This window comes from Centroberyx affinis, unplaced genomic scaffold (genome assembly GCF_046629955.1).
Source record: "Centroberyx affinis isolate AG114_WGS23_722 - 3 ecotype Tasmania unplaced genomic scaffold, CSIRO-AGI_Caff_v1 ptg004464l_1, whole genome shotgun sequence".
Taxonomy (NCBI): domain Eukaryota; kingdom Metazoa; phylum Chordata; class Actinopteri; order Beryciformes; family Berycidae; genus Centroberyx; species Centroberyx affinis.
Genome location: NW_027282127.1, coordinates 40,012 through 52,172, shown reverse-complemented (window position 1 = coordinate 52,172; position 12,161 = coordinate 40,012). Strand labels below are relative to the sequence as shown.

At 40.1% G+C, this 12,161-nt stretch overlaps 1 protein-coding gene across 1 annotated transcript; it reads left to right on the top strand.

Annotated features, from left to right (window-relative positions):
* The first annotated feature begins 4,848 nt into the window (after nt 1-4,848).
* LOC139665143 (V-set and immunoglobulin domain-containing protein 1-like) lies at nt 4,849-11,487 on the top strand. Its single transcript, XM_071544114.1, has 5 exons — nt 4,849-5,008; nt 7,236-7,520; nt 7,785-8,126; nt 8,709-8,963; nt 9,807-11,487. The coding sequence occupies exons 1-5, from the start codon at nt 4,942-4,944 to the stop codon at nt 9,983-9,985; spliced, it is 1,128 nt and encodes a 375-aa protein (XP_071400215.1). The 5' UTR covers nt 4,849-4,941; the 3' UTR covers nt 9,986-11,487.
* Nucleotides 11,488-12,161: the final 674 nt, after the last annotated feature.

Sequence of the window (12,161 nt, the reverse complement as noted above, 5' to 3'; positions counted from 1 at the left end):
GCAGAGGGTTAGTCCTCTCCCTGGGTGCATCCCAAAGCTTCTTCACTTCTCCTTTCCTCCCGCCCTTCACTACCACTCCTCTCCTACCAGGCACTAACTTGGAGGAGAGGAAGATTGGAGTAGAGGAGAGGAGAGCATGCTCACAGTGAGGTCACCCCTCCCATAAAATTGAAAAGACTTTCTGAGATGGATACACCTGTGCATCCTCCGCTGTTGGAGACGCAGGAGCAGCTTCTCTGCTCTCCTCTCCAGCAGCCGAAGTCAGCCGCTGTGCGCTCCCCATCTAGCCCCGATCCTAGTCCCCCTGATGAGCAACCGGGGCCATCAGATGCTGCTGCCCGCTCTCATGTGTGACCTCCGCGGCTTCCTCGTGTCCCCCGGCAGCCAAGAGGCGAAGAGGAGAAGGAGCGCTGCTGGGGTTTCTCCGGGAAGTGACCGAGGACGCACGGGCTGAGCAGCAGACGGAGCGATTTTCAACTATATTAGAGACCATTTTATTTTAATTTTTTAATATAAAACAATAAATAAAATGCAAATTTCTCTGCCTTTTAGGCGTAGCCTTCCTCTGTTTCCATTCTCACCATATTCATAACCTTGGTCACGGTGCGTAATGACCGTTGCCATGACAGCACATATTTTCATCATAAAGGCCGGTATGTTTTTGCTGGAATCACTTCTGTCTTCTCTGAATCACCAGTTGGTTTGCTGCATTTGTTTGATGTGTCTCTCATTCAGTGTTCATCATGCTTATGAATTGTGTTTGTGTGTGTTGCCATGGAATTTCTCTTCGGGAGAATAAATTCTTACTAAACCTCATTAACATCTAGATCTATGGTTATTTGGGAATTTATTTATTTAGGAATAAAAAGAAAGCACTTTGGTTCATTGCCAGTGAGTGTCAAACAGCCACATGATCGTTGTCTAATCCAAGTCGCATAAAGGATAAAAGTTGGACAATTTGTATAGCACCTTTCTTATCAGTGCTACAAAGTGCTTCACAAAATTAAAATGTAGCATACAGCAAACAGAATAACAAAAAAACTGAATAAAAACAGAAACGCTTTTTAGGCATTAGGATTTTTTTAAGTGTTCTACCTTCATGAGGTAGACAAGGCTCACTAGAGGCTGGCATAATTTAGATGAATTAAACATTAATCTGAACTTTAAAAAATAAAATATAAGAATACATGTAAATAAATAAATACATTCCCAAATAACGTTAAACGTTTTTATGTGGATAAAACATGAGCCTTAGAATAATTTAGACAGCTGTCATCCTGCGCGGGAGGAGCCTCAACGCAACGCTTCATACGTCAGTTCAATATGGCGCGTGTGAGGACGTTCCAATTGACAAGCCAGGTTCACTCGCCTCCTCCCATCTTCTCCTCGTTTCCTCCGTGACCTTTGACCGAGGAGTCGAGGAAGAGACGCGAGGCGAGGAGACGAGGAGAAATCGTTACCAAATGGAATGAACCCTTGGGATACACCCAGGTTCTTCATCTGCAGACATTCACACACCAGGAAGTAGCTTGTTCTTCTTTGATAAATAGTAGCTTATCTAACAACAGAAATGGATGGTCCCAGGGACAAAAGTTTAGCAAATGGGGGTCAATAAATAAATAAATGAATATGTATATATATATATATATATATACATACATATATATATATACATATATGTGTGTGTGTGTGTGTGTGTATACATACAGATATATAGATAGATATAGATATAGATATAGATATATACATACACGGTATACTGTATATTACTCTCCAGACACACTCTCACATCCCCTCTCACTCACATAGTGAGTTTCGAAAGCCAGAAATCTCAGCACCTGGCCAAGTAATCTTTGAGTTATTGGTATCGATCAACAACCCTAATAACCACTCACACATATTTTATGGTCATTTTGTGTGTTGTGGTGGGAAAACTGTTGAAAATGCAGCAATTACGACTAAGCTACTCCACTCCAGTGGTGCTGGGAAAGATCCAGATCCCCATCAAATCACCCACAGAAAAAAAATGAAGATCCCCGCACACAAGATTCACCTCTGCTACTTATTTCCTGTTGACGTTTCAGTACAAGACCATTATCATGAGAAATGTCCTGGTAAAGGTCTTGTACCAAAATGTCCCCAGGAAATGAAGTACACAGCAGAGGTGAATTTTGTGTGTGGGAATCCTCTATACTGAAATTGCTGTCATCATGTCTGTATTACATGACTATAAATTTAAAAAAAAAAAAAAACCCCACCCCTCCTATATCCTCTTTCTGGGCCTCATTAATCACCCACAAGGGTCAACTTCACAGTAAGCGTTTCTCATCAAGTTTTACTTCTGTTTTCTTGGGAGAGCTGACATAGAGATGAGAAATGTAATTCTAAACGGATGAGCTGGATGCATTTCACCAACCTTTTATGGCTAAATGTGGGGGTTGATGTGGTGTGGTTATTAAACTCAAGTGTGCAAAGTCATTGCTGATTGTGATTTTTAACTAGAAACATGCCTCTTGCTGGTGTACACACCATTTGATACAGTGGATATCAAGACTCTACACCCCTTTTCAAATTTTCTGTTTTTCTTTTCCTTGCCTTGAGACGTGAAAGGAAAATCCATTAAATCCCACTGTAATAACCAACTAAATCAAGGTAAAAACAAAAGGCAGCTAATTTCTGACAGTGTATTAAAAATGTAAAGGTAAAACACCTGAGCATAAAGTAAATGGGTCAAGAGAGGCTTTATACTCAAGCTAATCATTTGTGAACTTTACCACGTGATTCCAGGTTCAGCGTATCACATCATTTTAAGTCTGCATGGGGGAGGAAGTGGACTCAAATATCTCTAGTCGTCCTCAGTTACCCTGTCTTTGTTTATCTTGTGCTTCAAACTGGCAGGAAGTCAAATATAATCATTACCTAACAATGGTCTCTGGGATAAACACCTGACCATACCACCTTGGGAATATTCCCCTAAAGAATTAGTTTTACACTCAAGTTCCGTAAGAATGAGCTGACACCAGGTTCCAAATACAATTTTTTTTTCTTTTTTGGTAAATATTTAGAAAGAACTGACAGCGACCAAAGTTAGTTAGTAATAAAAAGACAGACAAGACAGAGTATGACCTACTTTTGAATGGAGACCTCTCAAGGTGGAACAACCTATTAAGGTGGGCCAGTTCGCACATCTTCCTCAGTATATAGAAATAATGCAGATTAAATATAACTTTGATGAGAACTGAAGTAAATGCGTGAGGTTAACAGGGGGGTTTGAATCTGCTTCATATCTCCTCCCTCCCATTTGTCTCGACACTTTCTGCTCTGATGTTGAATGGAAAAAAATGTTAAATGGCAGTTAATGATGATAGAGTGGTTAACTGGTTTTATTTAACTGGAGGTGACTGAAGAACAAAGTATCACTGATAGCCAGGCAAATTTTTATTTGCCTCTTAAGGGGGAAGAGGAGGAGATAAAAAAAGTTCAGATAGACAAATGACATTCAACACTTAAAGCAATAACAGACAGGGCAGCAGAATTGTGTTTGTGTGTGTGTGTGTCTGTGTGTGTGTGTGTGTGTGTGTGTGTGTGTACAATATGTCTAAGCTTCATATGCTCAGCTCAGCTTACATTTTCTGATGTGTAATGGCTCTTGGTACATCTAACTGATGTCAGCACAGCTTCATTTTGTGGCAAGGTAATTGACTGGTTCAGATGGTATGTTCAGTAGTTCAGATGGTACATAGTCAATCAGTGACATAAATCCCACAATTTCCCTAATGGGCTATGAGGTTGGTGGGAGACAGACTCTACATGGCACCTCCATCCAACCCAGCTGTGAGGCTCTGCTGTTCTTTTCTAAACACTCCCACCAGCTGTCATTTGAGTATGTGGAAATATCTACAGCATGGCCTTTCTGATATGGAGTCCTCCCTTCCTCTGGTTAAGTGGGGGAAGGGAGCCAGGAACGCTGAAGTAAAAACAGAGGTAGAAAGCATATAAGGAAAATGCTGTGGTTTATGCATCTGGGAAGAATAAATGAGAGTAAATGATAAGAAAGCTTAAGAATGAATGCAGAGGATGAGACAAGGGAGTGAGCAGGGAAGAAACAGGGAGTGTGAGGAGAGAGGAGTACGAGAGTAACGAGTCAAGATGGAGGTCTGCTGTCTGATTGATACGTAGAGCTTTTCTTGTTCAAGCCTTTCTAGTAGGCATGGGAGGCCTTCCAGGAAACAGAGCGATAAGATCCCCAGGAAGCCCAGGAATGTTTGTTCCCAGTCCTGCGCTCAGTCCTGCGCTCAGTCCTGCTTCCTATCCACCGGTTCAACTTCCTCACTTTCTCTACCAACAGTCTCAAACATTCAGCTGTGTTGCTGGTGTGTGGGCTATGAGCTATGTGTGACCTATACAGACGTATGTACACACGTTACATGTTTAATGCGTGCGTGCTTACGTCTGTCTGTATGTCTCTCTCTCTCTCTCTCTCTCCTGGCTTTTTGTCACACTGAATGACTTTCCTGGGGTGTTCGCCTCTTCTCTCATAGTACCAACAGGGTCAAAGTTAATACACTGTGTTTATGTGTCAGGCAACGTGGTCTGACAATACAGATATTTATAGAAATTCCCAAGAGCCTTGCTTACTAGGCTAGTGGTTCTAAAAGTGGGGTGTGGGACACCTAGGGGTGCTTGAGGAGGGTTCAGAGTTCCCCCAGCAAACTGAGGACAAGTTTAATTCACTGTTATTACATATGAAGATAGAGCAATGAGAGAATGACAGGAATTCCTCTCCACCCACCGCCCACCCCCTACCCCCTTACCTTCCACTGACCGCTATAGCTGAAGGGATGTGTGTGTCTTCTCTACACTTTCACTTTCTCCTTTGTGTTCAACGATTACAATCGTAGGCAAACCATATTGGCTCTACGGCGCTAAGAACTGGAAATAATGTTTTTTAAACTTTTTGTTGTCTCTTTGTTGACGTTTCTGCGCACCCTCCATGTATCTGGCTGTGGTAAGTTAGAAGCAGCGGACTTATTGGTTACCGTTTAACTTTCTTCCCATTATGTGATTTTATGGCGCCTTGTTAAGCATTTTGTAAACTCTCATTTCAGATAGGCTAAATGCTAGCTAAATAAAGTAATTGTTTTTATTTTAAGTTATTCAAGGCATTAATTCAATATTTTGTTAGTTTTTAAGGAGTTTTTAAAAGCTTTTTTCAGCGCAGTTTCACTCATTCCAATCATAGCCTACATAACCCCCTCCACCTAGAAAGCACTAGCGCACCTGGATTATGTTGGATGCTGTGAAGTGGGGGGCAGCTTTTTCAAATCATTCACCCACAGCTGGTCAAGTCCAATAGGCAATTCTAAACCCCGCACTAGTAGGTTATATAGGTGTAAACCTATTCACTTAAAAATACCACATTCAGCCCTTTATCTCACAAAAGATGTGTGCTATTGAAATCACTGAAGACCCGGTCAGACCCCGGTATTAGCCTAAATAAGGTAACTTTATTGAATCTGATTGATTGTCAGAGACGGGCAAATGAAAGATAACTGTATAGAGAACAATTATTGTACAATATATGAATGAAAAGTAGGTGTGAAAAGTGTGGACAAGTACAATGTATGAATGAAAAGTAGGTGGAAAAGTTTGGATTACAGCTGTAGAAAATAACAGCAGTGGTGCTTAATTAAAAAAAAAAAAAAGTATAGTAGCTATGTATGATATATACCAAAAAAAGCATAGTATGTATGATATATACCAAAAATATGAAATATATGCAGTATGAAATAAGTGGAATATATATTTGCAATATATAATACATTTGAAACATATGAGAATATGAAGAAAACAGATAGGCTATGTCTATTTACAGCATATATACATGATGTGTTAATATGCACCATCATATTCATAATAACAGGTCTATAGATGGCCATACATACAGTATGTACAGAGAGTGTCTAGGCATGTAGACATATGTTGTAAAAGACTATTCACCTTATCAGTGTATTGAAATTACAGATGTTGAAAACATCTGCATTGCCAGCTGTACAGAAAAAGTGACAATGTGCAAAGCATGTGTGCATTATTGTCTGTTCTCAGTATCGCTATTGTTATCAGAACACATTTATGGATAGTGGTAGTGTACCTACAGAAACTGTCCTGAGATATGCGCAGACTCATGTGCAGAGAATGTACAGAAATAGAAACAGAAGCAATGCAGGATAGTTTACATAGGCTAGTTTTTCAGTAAAGGCGGAGGACGTTCAGTCTCTGCTGCTGCCTCCAGGGTGTCTAGGCTCTGTCCTACAACAGAGCCAGACTTTATGTCAATTTGTTTATTCACTGCCTGCACCCCTCCCCCCCCCCCTTGATGCTGCTTCCATATATTGAAAGACCTGAAACACCTCAGGAACAAGAACAGGAGAACAGGAGAACAGTCTACTCTGCCCTCTTTTGTACAGTGTAGTAGTGTAGTCAGACCTGTCCAGTTTGTTGTTGATATGCAGATCCAGGTGCTGCAGCATCTCCACCTTCTCACTCGGGATGCTGACATGTGTCAGATGAGAATCCACCACCAGCTCCTTCATCTTACTGATGTTGAGCTGCAGATGGTTCTCCTTGCACCACCCGACAAAGCTTTACCATTTACCATAATGGTCCTTGTGTCTTTGTCCTAGCTAAGGACTAGGCATTCCTCTGTAATCTTTTTTTTCATTTTTTTTTCACTGTCTATCATAGAAATTAGCTGTTCAAGTTTTACAGTGACTATTTTGGAAATCTCACTTTTTCCTGATTCAAAAGTGTGATTGCCACCTGAAAGTAGCCCATTTAAGTCTTCAGAGAAAAAATACTGTCTATATGTTACAAAAATGCAAAAACCAAAATATACAAAATATATGTACGTACACAAATATATACATTTACAAAAGCAGGACAATTGCTTATTTCAGTTATATATGAGAATACTACCCATATCAGGTTGCCTGGCAACATAATAAGGCAGTAAGGAGAGATTGACCATTCTTGGCAGTAAGCCAAATAAAAACAAAACTTAACAAAGAAAGAAAGAAAAAAAAATGTGTGATAGGGTGGGCACTGGGCAGAATGAGTGATATAACTGGTTATAAGAGCACTAACATTTATATGTGCTTACAATGTGCCAAATGGATAATTTTACATCTATCCACAATGTAAAATCTAACTCATTGTCTCTAATCTCTGCTTCACAGATCCTAAATGTACAGACAAACCGGTATTCAACCCATCCAGACTGATAGTGAGGCACGGTGACCGAGCCTCTGCCATTTGCACTGTATATGAGCATGCTTGCCCGCATGATGACATCGTAACTGGTTTGGAAGTGTCTGTGGGAGAGATTACGAAAAATGGAACCAAGATATCGTGGAAGGTTGACAATATGACCCAATGGGAATCGGCTCCCAAGTGCTATTATTCTCTTACACTAGACACAGACACTATTCAGTGTCGCAGCACTCTGGCCTTAACTATATACCGTAAGTGACCTTACTGTTGAACACAATGCTGCAACTACTCAACACTTTTATGGTGTATGTAATTAAAATGTCTTGTATGATATAGCATGTTGGGCAGATTAAGGTAGATTCAATCTTAGTTTTTGGTATAATATACAGTTAAAGGCATTTAGGCTCAGTCATAATATGTCATTTGCTATTTACACAGCCTTTAACTTGTTTTGTGTGTGTGTGTGTGTGTGTGTGTGTGTGTTTGTTTGTCTGTCTCTCTCCCCGTCTCCCCAGAGCCTCCAGACAGTGTGTCCATCAGCTATGTAAATCACTCTGGGCCAGTGCTTGAGGGTCATCAGTACACTCTGCAGTGTAACGTCCAGGACGTCGCTCCTGTTCAGAACCTCGCTGTGACTTTCTTCAGAGGACAGGCGGCGCTCGGCCCTCCACAGTCCAGGAATAACACAAAGAAGACACCGGTGACCGAGATCTTCACTCTGAACATCAACCCCAGTAGAGAACATGATAGACTCCAGTACTGGTGTGAAGCCAAGCTGGACCTGGGACCTGAGGGACCACAGGGACCTGAAGGACCTCATGTGGTGAAGTCGAACAAACTCACCACCTCGGTCCACTGTGAGTCTGACGATAAAACCAACACACCTTGACCCTTTCCTAACAATGTATTGAGCCAGGTGCCAAAATCTTGCTGTCATATGACTATCAAAACAAGCACTCTCAAGTTCTAGTTCAATACTTTCATCTCAACGCGGTTGATTGCGATTTGTTGTGGCAAGCTCACTTAAAACAGACAGAAAGAGAGGGACAAAGAATGGTTAAAAAATGGACCACAAGACGTAAAACACTTAAAACACATAGAACACAAGGTAAGACATAAGATAGAAGCAATAAAATACCAGAAAATGAAATAAAATACCCCAAATAAAATACCATATACTAAGACATACTGTATATATTACAGGGATAAAAACGGTATTAAATGTCTCACAGTCTTTCGAGAATGTGGTGGAACAGCTGATCACTAGTCATATTATTGGTCTCTTTTACAGTGTATACACAAATAATGGACCATTTGTTTATTCTTCATTTTTCCTTGCGCAGTTGTTTGCATTTTTCACTTCTCCTTGCTGTAGTAACGGATCTTCTATTTCTCTTTTTCCCATGCTCCCCTCCTCCCCAACACACACACACACTCAGATCTGGCTCACGAAAAGCAGGCACCATCTCCACATGCGATCAGCATCACAGCAGGAGACACTCTACAACTGAACTGCTCAGCGATGGGTAACCCCAGCCCCTCCTACAGCTGGACGCTCCCCAAGGCTCTTTCCCCCTCCAATGAAAGCGTTCTCACTATCGACTCCGTAGATTTTGACCATGAAGGGCAGTACATCTGTGTTGCCAGCAACAACCTGGGAAATATCACGGTGATGTTTAACGTGGATGTCCAAGGTAAGTTCCAACTGCTGTCCCACCGGTCACATTATTGACTGTAAAGTGAATCACTAAAGAGCAACAGCAAACATCACTTGCTTGCAGCAGTTGAGAATTGATTCTATATAATTCTGGCAACTTAAAGCAATATTCCACTTAGTTTTAACACCGCCATGAAAACCACAATATAAACTACTCACCAAGATCGGATGCAGCTGGCAGGAGCTTGTAGCGTTCGGATTTTTACTTCCCATTCATTTGAATGAGGCCACGAATATAGCCTGAAAACGTACATTTAACACGTTGGTGAACAGATTCAACAACAGATCCCACTACTGTGATTTTCAACTGACTGTGGGTCCAACGTTTTAGAACATCATTTCTCCAAATAGCATTTTTATTGATAGAAGAGAACATAGCGGAGGGATACCATTTAGGAGAGATAGTTCCTGTTTGGGAGACTGGATCTATTTTTATTTTTAAATACTAATTTTAGTGTAAACCACGAATAAAAATGCAAAATGAGGACGAACCCAGGACTGCTTTGTTGTGTAAAAAGCAGGATCTGTTGTTGAGTCTGGCTTAAATGTGAGTTTTCAGGCTATTTTCGCAGCCTCATTCAAATGAATGGCAAGTAAAAATCTGAATGCTACAAACTCGACCCAACTGCATCCAATCTTGGTGAGTAGTATATATTATGGTTTTCATGGCAGTCAAGTGCCGAATAACCCCCATGTTAAAACTAAGCGGAATATTGCTTTAAGAAAGGAAGTTCACTGAGTCTTGTGACTTTTTGGGATTGGTGTGACTTCTAATTTTGTCTGTTCCTTCTTTCTTTACCCCTCACCTGACTCGCTGTAGTCGACCTCCTGCCCATTATTGCAGGCCTGGTGGCAGCGGCTGTGGTTGTTATCATGGGCGTCTCCTGCTTTGTCTACACCTCCCACTACAGACACACCCGAATGGGACACTACAGACTGAAGGACGTCTTCCGTTTACGCAGGAGCACCCACGTGGCAGTGCCCAACGGAGTCGACTAATATACACAGTCTGTAGAGCGGCATGTAGAGACGTGGCTGGATTACCTGTGTATGCGTTTGTAGTGTGTATGTGTGTGTGTGTTTTGGCAGTCAATGTACAGAAATATGAGCCTGTAGGCCCACACAATATGGTTGGCACACTGGAATATAAATCAGGAAATATCAGCTTTGTTCAAGTGGTTTACATTTCTAATTTTAAATATAACCTTTAAATGTGTGAGAAACTGTTATTCCTTGGTATTGCCAGATTCAACTGCTTGACTTTCCTGTTTTTTCAAAATCGTTACTTTCACTTATATGGAATATATGGCAATTGTATATATATGTCAAATGTTTCAAATTCAACTTTAATGCCATGATTTATATAATAGTATAGTATAGTATAGTATAGTATAGTGTAGTATAGTATAGTGTAGTATAGTGTAGTATAGTATCGTATAGTGTAGTGTAGTGTAGTATAGTATAGAAAAGTATAGTATAGTACAGTTTAGTATAGTATAGTATAGTATAGTATAGTATAGTATAGTATAGTATAGTATAGTATAGTATAGTAGCCTATAGTGTAGTGTAGTATAGTATAGTATAGTATAGTATAGTATAGTAGCCTATAGTATAGTGTAGTGTAGTATAGTATAGTAGAGTAGAGTAGAGTAGAGTAGAGTAGTGTAAGTGTTGTATATATAAAATGGAATTTGCCTGTAATATTTGCCTTTCATAATAAAATAAAGAGACTGTGGTTCACATACAGTATATTTGTCAAAAATTCAATAATATATATATTATAAAATATTCTATAAATATACAATGCAAGACCTTCTCTCTTTTTGGGTGATTTTTATGTTTTTTATTTCAATTTTAATTAATCCCAATGCAGTTGAGCATGAAAACAGTAGACTCTGTTGATGAAGCAAGATAGGCTAATTGGTAAGCTATCAACAGTAATTCACGTACAAGGGGCTTGAAAATATTAACCATATGAATTCATTAATAGATTCAAAACACTAAATTTAACAGCTTTTTTTTCTAAACACCATCTTTCTATCATAAACCTAGGCTATAATATTAGTTTATAACAGAGATGTCTTGGATGCCAGTTATCCAATAAATGAATGTCTCTGTCTGGTTTGTGTGTCCAGGTGAACCAAAACAGGCCGACTTCACCTCCTCAGCTCCTGGGGCTTTTACAGGGAACTACAGGCCTACTGCCATGGATGTAGTTTATCCAGAAATCTAAATGGATGGCACCTTATTTTGATGAGTCTGCTACACTAGTTTAAGTAGAGTAAAAAAAATGATATGTTTTAAAATATTAAAATGTTAGGAATCACTCAGATGTGCCTCAAATGACTAAGATGACACTCCAGATATTGGGAATTTCTGAAATACAGTAGGTAATTTTGGTGGGAATGTTTACCAGTGTGGCTGTTGAATAAAATTCATGTTGATGCTCAGGTAAGTTACACATCACCAGACCTGATTATAGACACCATGTAAATCCTATGTAAAACAGAACTGTTATAATTTTGAGATGGTATGTGAGAATGGCCTGCTTTCAGTCTGCCAGTTGTCAATTTAAAGAATACATAAAAATGAAAAGAAACTACTCCGAAGCACACTGTGAGGAAGTCAGTCATTACATCCAACTACTGCAGGGATTGTGGAGCAACACAAGGGTGGGGCAGGAGATTTGAGGAAGTGATCTCAGTGCATTGTCACCATGGTTAGGTTACCATGGAAGTATTACACTGGAATTCTGCAGAAGTTCTGTCTGTGCGTCATTTGCCCTGTAAAGTGACAGGGAAAGGGTAGAAAATCTAGTTTGACGTAATCCGAGCGAAATGGTTGTGATTCCCCCCCCCCCCCCCCCCCCCCCCCTCATTTCTAATCTTCCATGTTTTCAATGTGTGAGGCCTAAACGAATTTGCGCAGAATATCTTTCTGTTTTTTTCACCCCTTTTTAGGCCTATTGCTTTACGTTTGACCTAAAATGTAAACCATTCCCAGTTTATGACAAGCCAATTCATCTTCATATTCCTTTCGTTACCAATTAAATTATGTTAGAGTGTTTCTCTGTTATAGTTGGCATCATTCAACAGAAGACAGTATGGCCTATGATCTCATATCATGAGTGAACCAAGTATGCTGCAATGTGGGCTATTTGGGTTTAAGGTAGTCC

What these genes read in the sequence shown, in the direction of transcription:
- LOC139665143 (XM_071544114.1), top strand. Translation starts at nt 4,942, where the DNA reads ATGTTTTTTAAACTTTTTGTTGTCTCTTTGTTGACGTTTCTGCGCACC. An exon ending in CCTCCATGTATCTGGCTGTG is followed by an intron (nt 5,009 to 7,235) that starts GTAAGTTAGAAG and finishes TCTGCTTCACAG; the next exon opens with ATCCTAAATGTACAGACAAA. An exon ending in ACTCACCACCTCGGTCCACT is followed by an intron (nt 8,127 to 8,708) that starts GTGAGTCTGACG and finishes ACACACACTCAG; the next exon opens with ATCTGGCTCACGAAAAGCAG.